At 38.4% G+C, this 17,795-nt stretch overlaps 2 protein-coding genes and 2 pseudogenes across 2 annotated transcripts; all 4 read left to right on the top strand.

The window, feature by feature from the left end:
• The first annotated feature begins 6 nt into the window (after nucleotides 1-6).
• On the top strand, nucleotides 7-1,416 carry LOC134702889 (NADH-ubiquinone oxidoreductase chain 4-like; annotated as a pseudogene).
• An 894-nt stretch (nucleotides 1,417-2,310) lies between these two features.
• LOC134702892 (NADH-ubiquinone oxidoreductase chain 2-like) lies at nucleotides 2,311-3,261 on the top strand (annotated as a pseudogene).
• A 5,485-nt stretch (nucleotides 3,262-8,746) lies between these two features.
• On the top strand, nucleotides 8,747-9,211 carry LOC134702890 (NADH-ubiquinone oxidoreductase chain 6-like). Its single transcript, XM_063563435.1, has one exon. It carries the CDS (start codon nucleotides 8,747-8,749, stop codon nucleotides 9,209-9,211), a length of 465 nt encoding a protein of 154 aa, XP_063419505.1.
• Nucleotides 9,212-15,212: 6,001 nt separating this feature from the next.
• Nucleotides 15,213-17,143, top strand: LOC134702888 (cytochrome c oxidase subunit 2-like). Its single transcript, XM_063563434.1, is given in 1 exon segment — nucleotides 15,213-17,143. A coding segment is annotated over 1 exon segment (729 nt). The 5' UTR covers nucleotides 15,213-16,414.
• The last annotated feature ends 652 nt before the right edge of the window (nucleotides 17,144-17,795 follow it).

The raw sequence follows: 17,795 nt of genomic DNA, 5'->3' as shown, positions 1-17,795 counted from the left end.
CTATTCTAAGTATGGGCGCCACAAGAGTCGCGATAGGGGGGGTAGAGTTGAACGGGTTGTACACCACAGACTTTGTAATAGGGTTAATGGTTACACTAACTCTATTTGTAGCAATTCTTTCCTACCTAAGGAGGGTTAAGATCCACCGGAAAGCAAGATTTAATTTAATAATTATCAGAATCAGCCTAATTTTAGTGATAAGATTCAGGGTGAGGAGGTTCTTTCTTTTTTTTTTTTTTTTGAAAGTGTGCTAGCCCCTCTGTTGTTATTAATTGTAGGCTGAGGCTATCAGCCAGAGCGTTTACAGGCAGGGGGGTATATAGTAATCTATACGGTGTTCGGATCTCTTTTTTTCTTATGGGGGGTAAGAGAACTCTATATTAGAGGGTTGAGGAGGAGGATAAGTTCTGTGGTAAGGCTAGTAAAAAAAAGGGGAATGAGATTGTGATGGCTATACATTCTAGGGTTTCTTATCAAGCTACCAATATATCCATTTCACCTGTGACTACCTAAGGCTCACGTAGAGGCCCCAGTAGCCGGTTCGATGCTATTGGCCGGGGTGGTACTAAAATTAGGAGGGTACGGGCTGCTTCGATTTATAATAGTTATACAAATAAGGCTTAGAAGCGTTTTTTTTGTGCTGCTACTAGTGGTGAACTTGGCAGGAGGTGTCTACGCAGGATTAGCGTGTGTACGGCAAGTGGACCTAAAATGTTTGGTAGCATATTCCTCTGTAGCGCATATGAGGCTTGTGCTATTAGGAGTGCTTAGCAACACGGTATTAGGGGTAGTGGGGGCCATTATTATTATGATCGGGCATGGGTTGTGTTCATCAGGTTTGTTCAGGTATGTGAATGCTATCTATAAGATGAGGCACTCGCGTCTGCTAGTAATAAATAAAGGGGGCTTGTTAGTCTGCCCAAGTCTAGTCTTAATGTGTTTCCTGTTAAGATCAAGCAACATAGCAGCCCCTCCTAGTCTAAACTTATTTGGGGAAATCCTCGTTTTCGGCGTGGGAGGGTGAATAAGTGGAGTGTTCCTGCTTATCCTGGGTCTGATAAGCTTTATTAGGGCATGTTTTAGACTATACCTATATGGACAGTTGTTGTCACGGGAAGGGGGTGTCACACAGGGAGTCCTTAAACTTGAGAAGAGTTTGTGATGTTTTTGTTCTGGCGGCTCATTGGATACCGCTGAACTTTATGTTTATGTTTATACCCTAAACAATGAATCGTAATCCTTATTCTCGTTACTATGTACCAGGTCCAAGTCCGTGGCCCTTTTTTGTGGCTATCTCGGCAAACGGAATAGCGGTAGGGTTAATTTTGTGACTGCATCGAACTCCCAGATTTCTATTAATAGGAATGAGGTTGGGGTGTATACTATTGAGAACTTTTAGATGATGGCGAGACTTAATTCGTGAGGGAGATATTGGGTTTCATACTCGCTTCGTAATCAAGAGATTTCGTGATGGAGTTGCCCTTTTTATTCTGTCTGAAGTAATGTTCTTCTTTTCTTTTTTTTGGACTTTCTTCCATAATGCCTTAAGACCCTCGTGTGAACTAGGGATGCGATGACCCCCTCCAGGGATCCGCACGCCAAACCCGTCGTCGACAAGGCTGTTCGAGACAGGTCTTTTAATTAGGAGGGGGTTATTCGTAACTCAAGCCCATAAGAGAATGCGTTTGAAGGATTATGATGTTGGGCCATTTATTGGCCTAGTGGTAACAATTTTATGTGGGACTGTGTTCTTCCTAGTGCAACTTCGAGAATACTACTGAAACTCATACACTATTGCAGATAGGGTGTATGGAAGAGTGTTTTATTTACTAACTGGGTTTCATGGAATGCACGTAGTTGTGGGGACTCTTTGACTAATGGTGAGGTTAGTCCGACTATGGCGTGGGGAGTTTTCCAGTCAACGGCACTTTGGTTTTGAGGCTTGCATTTGGTACTGACACTTCGTAGATGTGGTATGGGTAGCATTATGATGTTTAGTATATGTGTGGTTTGGAGGATGGTTATACATGTGGTGGTTCAAAATATGAGACGGGGACGTCTATACGTTTAAGTACCCAGACGCAAAGCCTTCGTGGTATGCGTACATTCAAGAAGAGCATGCTCCGTCCTGATATAAGATTCCTGACCATTTAAAAGGTTAAAAATAGGAGTCATACAGACTAGTTAAACAGTTTTGATTTGAAATCAAGTACCAAAGCGATTCCAAGCGCTTACTAGTCTGAGTAAAGTAGTCTAATTAAGGACAGAAGACCTATGATTTTCAAGTGTTATAAGTAACCTTTACTTGAAATGGTAAGCTTTGTGGTAAGACCTATAAAATTAGTGAGATTAGGGGTAATATTGATCGGGACAATTCTTAGGGTTAGAAGAGAAGAGATAGTAGGGGTGTGACTCGGTTTAGAGCTAAATCTGTATGGATTTCTTGTAATTATAAACCCTGATGGTCACTATAGTCCTGAGCCCTGTGTAAAATATTTTGTGGTACAAAGAACGGGGTCAATTCTGATACTAGTGGGTTTTGTAACCTTGATAGAGCAGCACGTAGTGAGAGGGCTGGTGATAAGGGGGGCGGGTACAGTGTTAAAATCTGGCGTTTTCCCGCTACATTCGTGGGTCCCTTCAATTATTAAGAACAGCAGATGGTTAGCAAGAGGGTTAATATTAACTTGGCAAAAAGTCGCCCCCCTTGTCTTTTTATCAATAATTATACCCTCTAAGGGGTTGTGAGTAGTAATTGTATTGATAGCTGGAATTGGGGCAGTAGGGGGCCTTAACCAGAATTCAGTACGAGTAATAAGCGCGTACTCGTCGTTTGTGCATACATCATGAATGCTGTTAGGGCTCACATGGTCAAGAGTAGTCTTTGTAGGGTATTTTGCAGTTTACTCGCTGTCGGTAGGGCTGTTTTTTTATGGGTGCTCAATAATAAACAAAACAAGAATGGGCGGTCAGATTAGTAGAGCCGCGAGGGGTATAGGGTTACTGATACTGATGGGGATGCCTCCTTTCCTTGGCTTTCTAGCGAAAGTATTGGTGTTTCTAATGAGAGGAAGGGCTGTAATCGTGGCTTGTATTATAGGTTCAGTAATCAGGCTAAAATTCTACATTGACTTTTTTATAGGATAGTAATAAAAAGGTTAGTAGACAAAAACAAAGCAGAATTCAAGATTATGTGGAGGATAGTGATCGGGGCTAACCTAGCAGGGGGGGCATTGATCTTGGTGAGATTTATTTAGAAACTGCTTTTAGGCCAGGGGCGTTTTGATTTCGGCTCAAAAAGAGTGGGTAAAACCACAAAAGTATGATAAAAAGGTAATTTAAAATAAAATATTTTGTTTCAAACATAACTATAGGTAGTTGTTACCTCCTTTTTGTAGAATGGTACTTTAAAAAAAAGGATTGGTTTGCATCTAATTATTAAGCCTAGGTTTTCATTCTTAAGTGAGGAAGTTAATTAACATAATAGGGCTGCTAACTTTGTTATAAATGGCTTGTACCATTTTTCCTTATAAAAAAGTAGTTTAATTTAAGAACGATAGGTTGTGGGGCTATTAGTGGTGTCAACCCTTTTTTAGCTAGATATAGTTTAAAATAAAATATTGGCTTTGGGAGCTAAAGACACTTCCATAAGTTTTCTAGAAGAATGGTTATGGGGTTAAGAGTTGCGTTTGTCTGCATTGTGTCTTTTTTGTTTACGGGGTTATTTATGCTACTAAGGGAAAAGCGGGGTCTAGACCGAGAAAAGTGCAGTCCATATGAGTGTGGATTTGAGCCTATTGGAAGAGCTCGGAGGCCCTTTTCTATCCGATTCTTTCTAGTAGCAGTTTTGTTCGTCGTGTTTGATGTAGAGGTAGTGCTGTTAATACCTTTTGCCTACATGTTCTTTTACGGTAAGAGAGTGTTAGGGATTTTGTCCTCAAGGGGTTTCCTTCTTATCTTGTTTGGGGGTCTCTACCACGAATATCGTGAGGGGTCTTTGGAATGAGTAGGTTAATACTAGAAGTGGCATTTATGCGAAACGAATTTTGATGAGAGGTGATTGTAAGAGGCTTACTTTTGCTGTTGGAAGTGTATTGTGTGTACCTGTGGTTTTCACGTCGAGAGTGCTTCTTAAGGAAGTATGGGACCAATGAAAGTTCTCAAGGATCTAATAGAAGGTTTGAAAAGGCATATCTTACTATAGCGTATAGGGAAAAAAATATTAAGAGGCTAAAATCTAGTGCGGCTCTAAGGGCTAATAAGGCTAGATGATTGGCTTCTAAGTAAGGATAAATAAAATGATAAAAATACTAAAAAAGGAAGAAGTAGGGGGTTATGGAGAAGTGGAGTCCTGGTGACGTCGATGGCTGTGATCAACAAATCACAAAGATATTGGAACCCTTTATCTGTATAGCGGAGTCTGAGGAGGGTTGTTTGGAGCAAGGTTGAGGTTAATGATCCGAATGCAACTGGGGCATCCTGGAGCAGTGTTCTTAAAAAGAGATTGATTCTATAATGTGGTGGTTACAACGCATGCCTTAATAATAATTTTTTTTGCTGTGATACCTATCTTAATTGGAGCTTTCGGTAATTGGTTGATTCCTCTGCTAGTAGGAGGTAAAGATATAATTTACCCGCGAATAAACAACTTAAGTTATTGACTATCTCCTAATGCACTATATTTACTAATACTGTCCTTTAGAACGGATAAAGGAGTTGGTGCTGGATGAACTATTTACCCCCCTTTATCTGTGTACCCCTATCATAGGGGCCCTAGGATGGATGTTCTTATTGTGTCACTACATCTAGCTGGGCTCAGCTCTCTAGTGGGGGCTATTAACTTTGCTAGGACCAATAAAAATATGCCAGTGTTAGAAATGAAAGGAGAACGAGCGGAGCTTTATGTTTTAAGGATTAGAGTTACTGCAGTTCTTTTAATTATTTCAATTCCGGTTCTAGGAGGGGGCATCACAATAATCTTGTTTGACCGAAACTTTAACACAACTTTTTTCGATCCCGCAGGAGGGGGGGGACCCCGTTTTGTTCCAACATTTGTTTTGATTTTTTGGGCATCCGGAAGTGTATATTCTTATTCTACCTGCCTTTGGTGTGATATCAAAAGTAATTATGCATTGCTCTGGAAAAGAAGCGGTTTTTGGTCTAATTGGGATAGTATACGCAATAATCGGAATTGGAGGGTTAGGGTGTATGGTGTGGGCTCACCACATGTTTACCGTAGGTCTTAATGTTGATACTCGAGGCTATTTTTCTACCGCAACTATAGTAATCGCTGTTCCAACAGGGGTGAAAGTATTCAGATGACTGGCAACTATAGCAGGAAGAAAATTCAAAATAAAGCCTGCCGCCTACTGAAGTACTGGGTTTCTGTTTTTATTCACCGTGGGAGGGCTAACAGGGGTCTTACTGTCTAGGGCTTCTATGGATGTGTCTCTACACGACACATATTATGTGGTGGCTCATTTCCATTATGTGCTAAGAATAGGGGCGGTGTTTGGGGTGTTCTGTGGTCTTAACCATTGGTTGCCAAATTTTGTTGGAGTATGCTTTAATAAGAAATGGAGGAAAGCCCATTTTATAGCAATATTTTTTGGGGTAAATACTACCTTCTTTCCTCAGCATTTCTTAGGCCTAAGAGGAATGCCTCGACGGTATATAGACTACGCTGATATTTATGCTCACTGACATTGGGTGTCTTCTTATGGGTCCGCTGTGTCTTTTGGGTCTCTAATATATTTTAAGTTCCTTCTATGAGAGGCTCTAGTAAGCCAGCGAGGGGTTGTATTTAGTGGGGGTTTATGTGGTGAAATAGACTGAGCAGGTACCCGAGACCTTTATCCAGGAAGGAAGCATGTTTATAGCCAATTGCCATTTGTGTGAACTAACCCTTATAACACGTGTATCACTTATATTTATAAGAAATCGCGTAATCAATAATTTAAAGTCATGTTAATAGATGTTTTTTCTAGATTTGATGCTCACAGCTATAACTTAATTTGGTTGTCTATGCCGTTATGGTTGCTGTCTTCTATAGTGCCAATAACCGTGCTATTTAGAGACGTGTACACTAAGGGTAGAAGTACGAGCTCTTTTCGGAGTTTGGTGCTATCCTTTACTTATTCGATGATTCGATTGAACGGAAAGGGACTAAAGCTATCTGGGTTTCCTCTAGTAATAAGGGGTCTGTTCATGATAATTCTGATACTAAATCTGTCTGGAAACTTTCCATTCTTTTTCCCTGTAAGAGGGCAGTTTGTGTTCGGGTTCTCCTTTGCTTTGTCTATTTGAACTTGTTTAGTTTTATCTAGTCTTTTATGCAGATTTGAGCAGGGGTTGATGAGTCTCGTTCCAACAGGTTGCCCGTTAATCCTTGTGCCTTTTATAGTAGTGGTTGAGCTAATTAGTGGCATACTTCGCCCTTTAACATTAGTTTTACGTCTGACACTAAATCTGGGAGCTGGTAAAGTAATTCTAACTATATGCAGGAGAGAGTTAGTAGTTAGCTGGTTAAATAGCAGAAGGCTGCTTACAGGAGTTGGGGGTATTAAAGGGTTAATAATGGGCGGAGGTGTTTTTGGAGCCGCTGAAGTTGCAATCGCGTGTATTCAGTGTTATATTTTTTGTGTCTTATTGTGTCTCTATACGGAGGATCATAGAAGGTAGGTAGTTTTAAAAGCTTTGCTGAAGCGACGGCCTTGTAAGTCGTAGAAAACTATGTGTTTTAAAGCTATGATTTGAATAAAATTCCTAGGAGTTTTCTTAATAAGTATAGGCTGTTTTGTAATCTTCCGTATAAACAAACACCTTTTGTGTTTATTTGTAGGGCTTGAAATAATAAGACTAGGCTTATTGTTTGTAACCCATGTGTTTCTAATAAATCAGTTTTGGTTAATTTTACTAATTCTATGTTTAGCTGTTTGCGAAGCCAGAATTTGCTTGGCCCTTCTGGTTATGGTGATGCGACTATGCGGAGACGATTTGATGTCAAGGTTACTAAGAGATGGCTCGTAAAAATAGTATCATACAATTAAAAAGTAACTTAGGGTTACTTTTACTGATTCTGATTGGATACTTATTTATTCTTAGAGGGAGGACCTTTGGAAAAGCTTATTTATTGGAAGTTACTGTTTGAGAGAGTAATTGTCTCTCATTTAGCTTCAGAGTTCTACTAGATAGCGTAAGAATAGTCTTTGTTGGGACGGTTTTGGTAATTAGAGGAAGTGTAGCAACCTACTGCAAGTGGTATATAGCTGGAGAGCCATACTACAAGCGGTTTATGGGATTAGTATGGTTGTTTGTGCTGTCTATAGTGTTTATAATCTTAGTTCCTAATTTAGTAATACTTTTAATTGGTTGAGACGGGCTAGGGCTCACCTCATTCCTATTAGTGGCTTATTACCAGAACAATAAGAGGTTATCTGCGGCTATGTTGACAGCTTTGACTAATCGAATTGGGGATGTTTTTGTACTTTTTAGAGTTTCTATTTTTTTAAGAGAAGGGGGGTGGTTAATTTATATATACCACCCAGTGCAGACATGGGTTAATTTAGGGTTTGTGGTAGTTCTTGCAGGTATAACTAAAAGCGCACAAATGCCGTTTTGCGCATGGCTACCTGCTGCCATGGCGGCACCCACACCGGTCTCCTCTTTGGTGCATTCTTCGACATTGGTGACAGCTGGGGTTTATTTGATTCTTCGCTCTTTTTATATTATCAGAGCTAATCCCTTTGTGACTCAAATACTTATAGTCTTAAGACTATTTACTCTAATATTAGCGGGGTCAAGGGCTGTGTTTGCGTTTGACCTAAAAAAGGTAATCGCACTCTCGACTTTGAGGCAGTTAAGGTTAATAATATTCTCGATTTCAATCCTTCTTCCGTCTGTAGCTTTTTTTCATTTAGTAACCCTATGCGGTATTTAAAGCTTTGTTGTTTCTAGGCGCAGGGGGTGTTATTCATAGAAACCAAAGAATCCAAGATATCCGGGGGTTAAGAAGCTTGTGGCAAGGATTACCGGTAAGAATGGGTGCAATAACGGTTGCAATTGTGTCCTTGAGAGGGGCCCCGTTTATAAGAGGGTTTTTCTCTAAAGACCTAATAATTGAGCTAAGAATGATAGACAGAAGAATAACTTATGGGTGCTATTTATTAGAGCTAACAGGTTTAATCTTCACTTCTTTTTATAGGGCACGGATTGTATTTAGAGTAATACTTGGGTCTAATTACGTTAATAGCAGAAGTTTGCGGATTAATGAGCACTTAAATATACAAACTCCTTTTCTTAGCCTGTATATTGGGGCTATTATCTTAGGAGGGGTATTAGGGAGGAAAATAGAGAGGTTTGGGTTTGTAGTAGTTCTTGAGAAATATGAGAGAGTCAGAGTATTTCTTATTCCCTTTGTAGGGTTAATTTTGTGATGAGGAGTGCTTAGAAAATTAGGGTCTAAGCCTTGGTCGTCAGCCAAACTATTAAGATTCTTTTTGAGAATGTGGCTCATAGAGAGGCTAACCTCCCACCCCAGAAAAATGGCCTTCTTTAAGGGGTCCAGGATGGTAGCTCAAAGTCTGGATCAAGGTTGACTAGAGCTATTGGGCCCTCAAGGTGCCCATAAGGGACTAGGTCAACTCAGCTGTTTGAATGAAATTGTTCAGAAAAATTATTTTACCTACCAGCTGGTAGTATGAGGGCTGGTGGTAGCGGGGGGCGTAAGCTTAATTATGTTTATATAATGAGAGTTATAGTCATATGTGTAATTTTGATGGCTGTGTTTTCGATTGTCTTAATTGCCAAGCAACCTATTTCTTTAGGGCTAGTGCTATTGAGGGGGTCTATAATTGCATGTGTGGAGGTTGCACTGGAGGTTAGAAGGTTGTTAGGGTTCTTATTGTTCCTAACTTACGTTAGGGGTGTAATAGTCCTGTTCTTGTATGTTTTAAGGATCTACCCCAATGAAGTGTATCGTTTTAATCTAGAGTTTATGGTTCTCGTCAGAAGGTGTTGTGCCAGAGCGGTCCTTATGGGTCTTATGAATTACGAGTACAGAGAAATTAGCGGGTCTTTGTTTCTAAGTTTCATGGCTGAAAGAAGCGGGTTAAGGTTATATATCCTAATAGCTGGTGTGTTACTGTTTGTAATATTAGTGGTGTCGTATTTGTGCATAAAAACCATGGTGCCTTTACGAAGAGTAAAATAAACCTAAAATAGAAGATACAGTAGCTTAATTAAAGCGTCTCATTGAAAATGAGGAAGATGGATACTTTAGTACCTTGTGTCAAATCTGTAGGAGGGTTTGATTATGGCCCTAAATTTATGGGCAAAATGCTTCTCATGATTCTAAATGCGGGCTTGAACAAATTAAGTGCAAGTTCAACATCAGTGGGGAAAATTGGTTAATAAAGGAAACTTTAACCCAGCTTTTTGACAAATTCGGGGTCAATTGATGAATGCCAGCAGCCGCGGTTAGATTCAGTTCGAATATAAATTTAAGCGGATTGGTTAGAGTCAATGTTGTGTTATAAAACTATAAAAAAACTATAGGTGCAGTGTAATGTTAACGGTTTTTTGTGGTTATATTCCTAAAGTTTTAGTGAGCTTCTAACGAATCTATGAAGTGAAACCAGGATTAGATACCCTGTTATCCATAGTTTAAAACAAAAGTTCCTCTTAACTAAACATTTGGTTGTCAAAGAGAAATAAATAGGCGGTGTCTGAGATAGAAAACAGGGGATCCTGGGTGTTAAAGGATAACCCACCTACATTTGAGCCTTGTCTTATTAGTGCGTGTGTATGGTTGTTTACTCTAATATGGTGAGTGTCCGGGTAAAATTTTTGGTTATTACTGAAGCTAACTCTTATTTTACTTGCTGAGTTCGGTAAGGTAAGTTACTTTTAGTTAGGTGCAGCTACTAGAATTGGCTATATGCCCATGTAGCACAACTTCAAAAATAATTCAGATTGACATGCAGCTTATGACAAGGTTAATCTGGGATACAGATGTAACTTAAGCAATAATTCAAAGATTGAGCTACTAAAAGGTAGCTCAACTAAGTAGACAAATAAGATAAGAAAACTTGCCTTTGAAGAAGGACTTGTAAGTAAGGGTTAAAAATAAAATTACCCTGAATACAATCAGATGAGTACTAATCGCCCGTCGCTCGCGGGGAAACCTGTGAAAAGTCGTAACAAGGTAGCAGTAACGGAAGTTGCTGCTAGGCTATAATATGCATATATAGTAAATAATATTATATTTGCCTTCCAAGCAAAAGTTCTAATGAAATTAGTGTATGCTGGCCAAATAGTTTAAGCTAAAACGTTGAGCTGTTAATTCAAAATCGCAGTAATTTGCTTTGGCTTGCTTAAGTAGTTTAGGGAAAACATAAGATTTTCATTCTTAAGTCAGATAGTATTTCTCTTAAGTTGTGCTTAGTAGTTAATGTTAATATAACTGAGAACTGCAAATTCTCCATAGTCTAGTTAGGCCTAAGCTTAGTGCCACGTGGGGGATGATCCAGTTGCTTTGATGAAGCAAAGTTCAAAAGTAGTTTTTTGGCACTTAGAACTTCGAAGCGTTATAAAGAAAAATTGTAGTAAGTAGGGCTTTGATTCCTAAAGAAAAAGTTAATCTTCTTCTTCATAAATAAGTTAAAAGTAGTTAATATATAACTTAGAATTGTCAGTTCTAGATTCCTCTTACTGAGGCTTTTTATAATTTATCTTTTTTAAAGAGACGTGCATAATTGTTTTGTGAAAAGTGCACTTGAATTAAAATAGTATAAATAAATTTTAGTACCTTTTGCATAAGGGTTTTTCAAGACAAGTTTAAGAATTTAATTTTCCCGAATAAAAGAGAGTTATTTTTTTGAGTTAAGAAATCGTGGCAGAGATTTAATTAAACTAAAGAATAGCGGCTAGATACTATTCGCGCTTTTAGATATCTGGTTGGCTTAAAAAGATGTGTAAGCATTTTCCTTAACTATTTAAGGGGTAAAATTTTTTGGGTTAAGCTGAAAAATACTAAAATTGATGTTAAAAAAAAATTGGGTTTCTATAGGCTTTAAACTGGCTATTAGATATTAGTGTATTTTAACTAAAACCAGATGGGGAAAAAAGATTAATTGGGTTATTCATTTACTTTAAAATAAGCCTATGGTTGTAGGACCAGTGACTATGATAAAAACGAGTAAAAATATTATTTATTTGGTATTACTATTTTGTTTTACCTTAAAAAACTAAAGGCTAAATAAAAGTTTTTAAACGAATTCGGCAAACTAAACTTCTCGACTGTTTAACAAAAACATTTCCTTTTGATGTAAGTAAAAGGTAGTCCCTGCCCAGTGCAACTAGAGTAATGTTTGTTGTAAACGGCGGCGTTAACGTGAGCGTCCTAAGGTAGCGCGATAATTTGCCTTTCAATTGAAGGATGGTATGAAAGGGTTAACGAAGAAGGTGCTGTGTCTGAAAATTTAATTTAAACTAACTTTAAGGTGAAGAGGCCTTTATGTAAAAGAAGGACGACAAGACCCTATGAAGCTTTATCTTAATTGGAGTTTTTGGCTCTTATACGATTTTGATGGGAGATCAGTGAAAATAAGTCTTTCACTATTATATAAATCTAACTCGTATTTCCTAACTTTATATGTGTGGCTAGCTACTCTAGGGATAACAGCGCAATTTCTCCCGAAAGATGGTATTGGAGGGGAAGATTGCGACCTCGATGTTGGCTTTAGATATCCTAGAGGCGTAGAAGCTTCTAATGGTGGGTCTGTTCGCCCTTTAAAATCTAACATGAGCTGAGTTCAGAACGGCGTGAGCTAGTTCAGTTTCTATCCTCTTTTAAAAATGAGCTAATTTTGTACGAAAGGACTTTTTCGCTAAAGCAACGCTTTGCCCTGGCTCTGTCATTGCTTAAATAATGCTACGCAATAAACTGATTAGTTTATAAAAAGGGTTGCCTTTTATGAAGCTGAAGGCCAATTAGTGGCGGTAGGGCGTGTCGTTGGTTCTTGTTAAAATTAGTATTGCTATTTTATTAAAAAATAGGGTTAAAACGGGTTGCAAATTAGGTAAAAAATAAAACAGTCTATTAATGCAGCCAAAAAGCAGCAATCACCCACCTAAAGAATAAAACAAGGGTTCTAAAAAGGCGGTGTGTAATGGATTTGTGCTAGTAACAGACAAAAAAAAAACCAAACACTGTGGAAACCCTTAAGAATGAGGTTTTATAGTGTACCGCATTTCCTGTTACCGGCCGGTACAGTGACCGCAAGGCCTGTTCTCCTGTCCTTTTACACGGAAACCCTGTTGCTGATGCATGTAAAAAGCCCTTAGTTAAGATAACTTATAAGTCAAAAGTAAAACTTAATTTTACTTGACATTGTGTATTTTATTGAAAATCTAGTTGCGAATGCCCATACCTGTCCAAACTTGTTTTAGATTATGCTTTACAACCTGTTGTAGATAAGGTTTTGAACCCTTTACAGTGAGTAAGCATTTTTCAGAGTCATGTGAGACTTAACCTAATTAGTGGTAGAAAAAAACAAACTTAAACCTAAATTCTAAAGCTATTTGCTTCCTGTGGTTAATTGTAAACTGCAGGAGAAATGGATCTAAGGTGTTAATTTTTTTCGTTTGCCCTAATTTTGGTTGCTCATGTGATTTTTTGGGGTTTGAAAACTAGACTATCTGTATCTTAAAATCAAAAAATAAATAGAAATCAAGTCATATGAAAGTTCCCAAAGCGTAATTCATGGGTCACTTAAAGTCTAAGCAAAAAAGTAAATCAAAAATAAAATAAAATCAAAATGACACACTAATGCCTGGGGGGGCTGATCTGGAGGGGAGGAAATAGGAAAGCAGGTTAAATAGAGGTGACAAAAATGTGGTGTGCAGCAACAAAATGAAGCTAAATAAAATTGTGAAACGTAGAAGCGTGAGCTTGTAAACAAGGTTGTGAGCGTCTTAAAAAGTAAGTGTTAACAATAGTATGTAATATTAACACGCCTAAAAGGGGGTTAGGTGGGTTATAAACTTACAAAGACTACAAGTGATGAAGTTTATGTCTGGTCCTGAGGTCCCTTTTAAGTGAGTTAGTTTCGTATAAAAGGTTTTTAAGCAAAGCAATGTTCTGTCACAGATCTGAGTGCTATAGACAATATTGTATAGGGCCTTTTTATGTAAATAAACGTGGCGTTAGGCTGTTAAATGTGCTGGTTATAGGATGGTTACATAGCAATAATTACTATATTTGCCTTCTGGGCAAAAATTTTAATGAAATTAGTGTACGCTGGGTGAATAAATTAAGCTAGAATGTTGAGCTGTTAATTGAAAATCCCAGTAATTTGCTTAGGGTATAAGATTCTTATTCTCAAGCCAGATAGCCTGTCTCTTAAGTTGTGTTTAGTTGCTAATGTTAATATAACTGAGAGCTACAAATTCTTCCTAGCTTAGTTGTACGTGGGGGGATGGCCCAGTTGCTTTGATGAAGCTAAGCTCAAAAGTAGTTTATTGCTCTGAGGTGTTATAAAGAAGTATTATAGTACGTAGGACTTTGATTCCTAAAGAAAAAGTTAAAGCTTTTCTTTATAAACAATTTAAGAGGAGTTAATTAGTTTTAGGCTCATCTCACTGAGGTTTTTTAGAATTTATCTTTCTAAAGAAATGCACACGATTGCCTCATAAAAAGCTTACTTGAAGTAAAGTGGGGCAAATAAATTTTAGTACTTCTTGCATAAGGGTAAAGCGAAGAGGCCTGTGTGTAAAAGAAGAGCAACAAGACCCTGCGAAGCTTTATTTTAATTGAAGTTTTTGGGTTTGTTAACCCAAAAGCTTATGCATAGCTTTAAGGTCTCTTTTAAGCGAGCGAGTTTTTAGCTAAAGCAATACTTTGTGACGGATCTGTAATGACATAAATAATATTGTATAATAGGCTGATTAACTTATAAAAAGGGTTCTTTTTATGTAAATGAGTGTGTTGCTTAGTGATAGATTGTTGAATGTGTTGGGCACTAGAGAGGCTGTATGAGAGTGGCTTAGGCAGGGGTTTGCTGCAAAAAAAGGCTTACTGTTAAGGGGTGTGTGAGATGGTTTTTTTTCATATAAAAACTGAGTGTTTAGAATAGACGTTGGAGGAGGGGACTTATGTCAGGGCGGAGGGGGTGACACTGTTAGGGTGCTCCCATTACCTGAAACTATTTCAGCTGTTGGAGATGCTGTTGTGAATGGTGTCGCTGAAGTTGTTCCTGATAATCAGGAGGAAGGGGGCCCCCATGCTGAGGGTGGCTATGTTCCTTTAGAAGAACAAATAGCTGTTGTGGAGCCTGAAGTCCCAGCTAATGTCTGTCAGCCAGTCGAGCAGAGAAATGTGGTTGTAAGTGAAGAAGACAGTGTTCCTGATGTTAGTAAAGACGGGGTCAGTAGTTATTAATGCTCATAGTTAAAGTTTATTGGTGTATTAATAGTTATAATTTATTAAAATAATCCATAAGATAAGCAAAATTACAGTTAATTCGTTTATTGTTAGGCTGTTATGGTCTATTTAAAAACTGGTCAATACGGGTCTCCTTACACCTAATTAACTTGGTTTTAGTGTATGCTTGAAAGGCTACAAAGCCTTTGCGGGGAGTAAGCATTCTTCAGGACCACATGAGATTCAACCTAATTATTGGCAGAGAAAGTGGTGAATTTGACCCTTAAATTCTAAGTTACTTGGGCTCTATAGCTAATTGTAAGCTGTAGGATAATGGGGATTTGAGACGTTTATTTCCTCATTTACCCCAGCTCTGGTTGCTCATGTGGTTTTCGGTTCGAAAACGAGGCGTGTATCTTAAAAATAAAAAAATTTTTGAAGCGTAAGTTGTTGGTCGCTTTAAGTCTAATTAAAAATAAAGTAAAAATGGAGCAAAAACAAAGTTGGACACTTAACACTTTGGGTGTCTTCAGAGGTGTAAAAAGGGGGGTCCAAGCTTATGTGTACTCATAAAAAAATGCGGTGTGCGGGGGGTTTGTGCCTGTATATATAACAAAAATTCATGAGGTGGCCGAGGAAGAGGTGGTGAGCTGTAAACTCATAAACAAGGTGTAGGCCTTTCTTATGAGATGGTTGGTAACAATACTGTGAATAATATTAACACGCCTAAGAGGGTTGGTCCGTGACGAAGTACTAATAAGTTGGTGAAGATTATGAATGACAGGATTTGCCTTGTCCTGTAAACTTAAACGCTTGGTGAAGGTTTGGCTCTATACTAGGCTTGTGCCTAATTATCCAACTTCTAAGGGGTCTTTTATTGTCAACTCATTATACTGCTCATGAAGACATGGCATTCGATTCTGTAGTACATATTATGCGTAATGTGGAAAAAGGATGAATGTTGCGTAATATTCATGCAAATGGGTCCTCTATGTTTTTTATCTGTATTTATGCGCACATTGCTCGTGGGCTGTATTATGGGTCTTATTTAGATAAGACAGTGTGGTATTTTGGGGTGCATTTGTTTTTGTTAACTATGGCGGAGGCTTTCCTCGGTTACACTTTGCCTTGGGGGCAAATGTCATATTGGGGGGGCTACTGTTATTACTAATATACTTAGAGTGATCCCCGTAGTAGGAGAGAGTATGCTCCGCTATGTATGAGGGGGTTGGACCGTGTGTAATGCAACTCTAAAGCGGTTTTATACTTTACACTTTCTCTTACCGTTTGTGATAGTGGCGGTTGTTTTTTTACACCTGTTTTTTTTACATGAGAAAGGGAGTAATAACCCTTTGGGTATTGAAAGAGGTACTATGTGTGTGCCCTTCCACCCCTTCTATACTATTAAAGATCTTTTTGGTTATGTTTGCTTTAGGTTCTTTTTTATATATTTAGTGTGTGGTGGATCCTGAGCTGTTAGGGAATCATTTAAACTATTGGCCTGCTAATCCTATAAAAACGCCAATCCATGTTCAGCCTGAGTGGTATTTATGTTTGCTTATGCAATCCTTCGTTCAATTCCTCATAAAGCGGGGGGGGTATATGTTATGTTTTTGTCGATTGTAGTATTATACCTAATTCCTAGTCTTCACAGAGGTAAGTATCGAAGTTTATGTTTTTACCCGTTTAATCAAGTAGTGTTTTGAGTGTTGGTTGGTAGGTTTATTAGGTTAACATGGATTGGTGCTCGCCCAGTGCGGGAGCCTTATATCATTTTGGGGCAGTGTCTTTCAGTCATTTATTTCTCTAGGTTGTTATTAAACCCTCTTTCTTTGTGGGTGTGGGACAAGCTGCTTGAATACCCTAAATTCTGTAGGAGTCGTCCTGTAGACCTGAAATGGTTTAGTTTTTAGCTTATTTCAAGTTATTAAAATTAGTAAATCGCGAAAGTAGCGCACGTGAGTGGGCTAATAAGTGTAGAAAAATATAAATATGTCTTTTTACGGGAGTCGATATTTTGGTGATATTGTCCATGGGGAACTAGGGAAAGACCTGTTCCGGTACCATGGTTTTGTGATGATAGTAGCAGTGGCTGTGTTGGTCTTTGTTATATATATAGGATGCGTAATCCTTCTTACTAAATTTTCTTATCGCCATTTCTTGAACCGTCAACGATTAGAATTTTGATGGACTATTGTGCCAATGTTGATGTTAGTAGGGTTGTGGTTTCCTTCTATAATTAACCTATATTATATAGAAGAAGTAAAACGGCCCCGGTGAAATTTTAAGGCGATTGGGAAACAATGGTACTGATCTTACGAATTTTGTCGCAATTTAGACACTCCAAGCTCTAGAGAAAGCGCTGAAAGAATTTCGTGTTATACAATTGATTCTTACATAGAAGACCAGCAGGAGACATTTAGAAAAGGAGGGTATCGTTTGTTGGATGTTGATAACCGGATGGTGGCTCCAGCAGATGTGCAAATAACTGCTTTTGTAAGAAGGTCTGATGTGCTCCATTCGTTTGCACTCCCTAAGTTACTAATTAAAGTAGATGCCATCCCAGGTCGAATTAATCGGCTTCCTATAAAAGCTTCCCAGTGTAGAATTATTTACGGGCAGTGTTCTGAAATTTGCGGGGTTAACCATAGATTTATACCGATTGTGATTGAGTTTATTCCTGAGAAATATTTTGTCATATGGTTGGAAGCTCTTAACTAAAATAAAAAATAAGCTAAAGCTTTTAAGAAGCGTTAAACTTTTAATTTAATGAACTTGTACAATGGGCAAGTAGCTTTTAGTGATAAGGTGGTCTAATATTAGGATATAGGGCTCATGCCCCTAAGGCGCCGTGAGTAGTGGCTCTTATCTTTGTGAGAGCTGGCAGAGCTAATGCGTTTGATTTAGGATCAATTCATAAGTATATATACTTGCTTTCATGGCACAAGCTGGCAGACCTAATGCATACGATTTAAGCTCGTCTTATAAGATATACTCTTGTTTGTGTGTGAATTACAAAGCTAAGCCCAGTCTCATTATGGTTAGTGTCGAGTGTCTATTTAAGACTCTAAGGAGAGTAGCTGTTTTCTTGGAGCCTCTATCCTATTAAGCCTTTGTCAAGTGTCAGCGGACTCTTTTACTCCCTTGGGGTCGACTAAGGCTGCACTGGTGGACTGAGTAGGCGTGGTTGTTGGTGTTATCCCTTTTGTAGGGGTGCTTCTCGCTGTGGGCTTCTATACTTTGTTGGAACGTAAAATTTTGGCTATCATTATAATCCGAAAGGGTCCATCCAAGGTGAGTTATATAGGGATCTTGCAGCCTTTTAGTGACGCAGGTAAGTTGTTATGTAAAGAGTTTATTGTGCCTACACGTG

Source organism: Mytilus trossulus, unplaced genomic scaffold (genome assembly GCF_036588685.1).
Source record: "Mytilus trossulus isolate FHL-02 unplaced genomic scaffold, PNRI_Mtr1.1.1.hap1 h1tg000747l__unscaffolded, whole genome shotgun sequence".
NCBI lineage: Eukaryota > Metazoa > Mollusca > Bivalvia > Mytilida > Mytilidae > Mytilus > Mytilus trossulus.
This window is presented reverse-complemented; position numbering and strand designations above follow the sequence as displayed.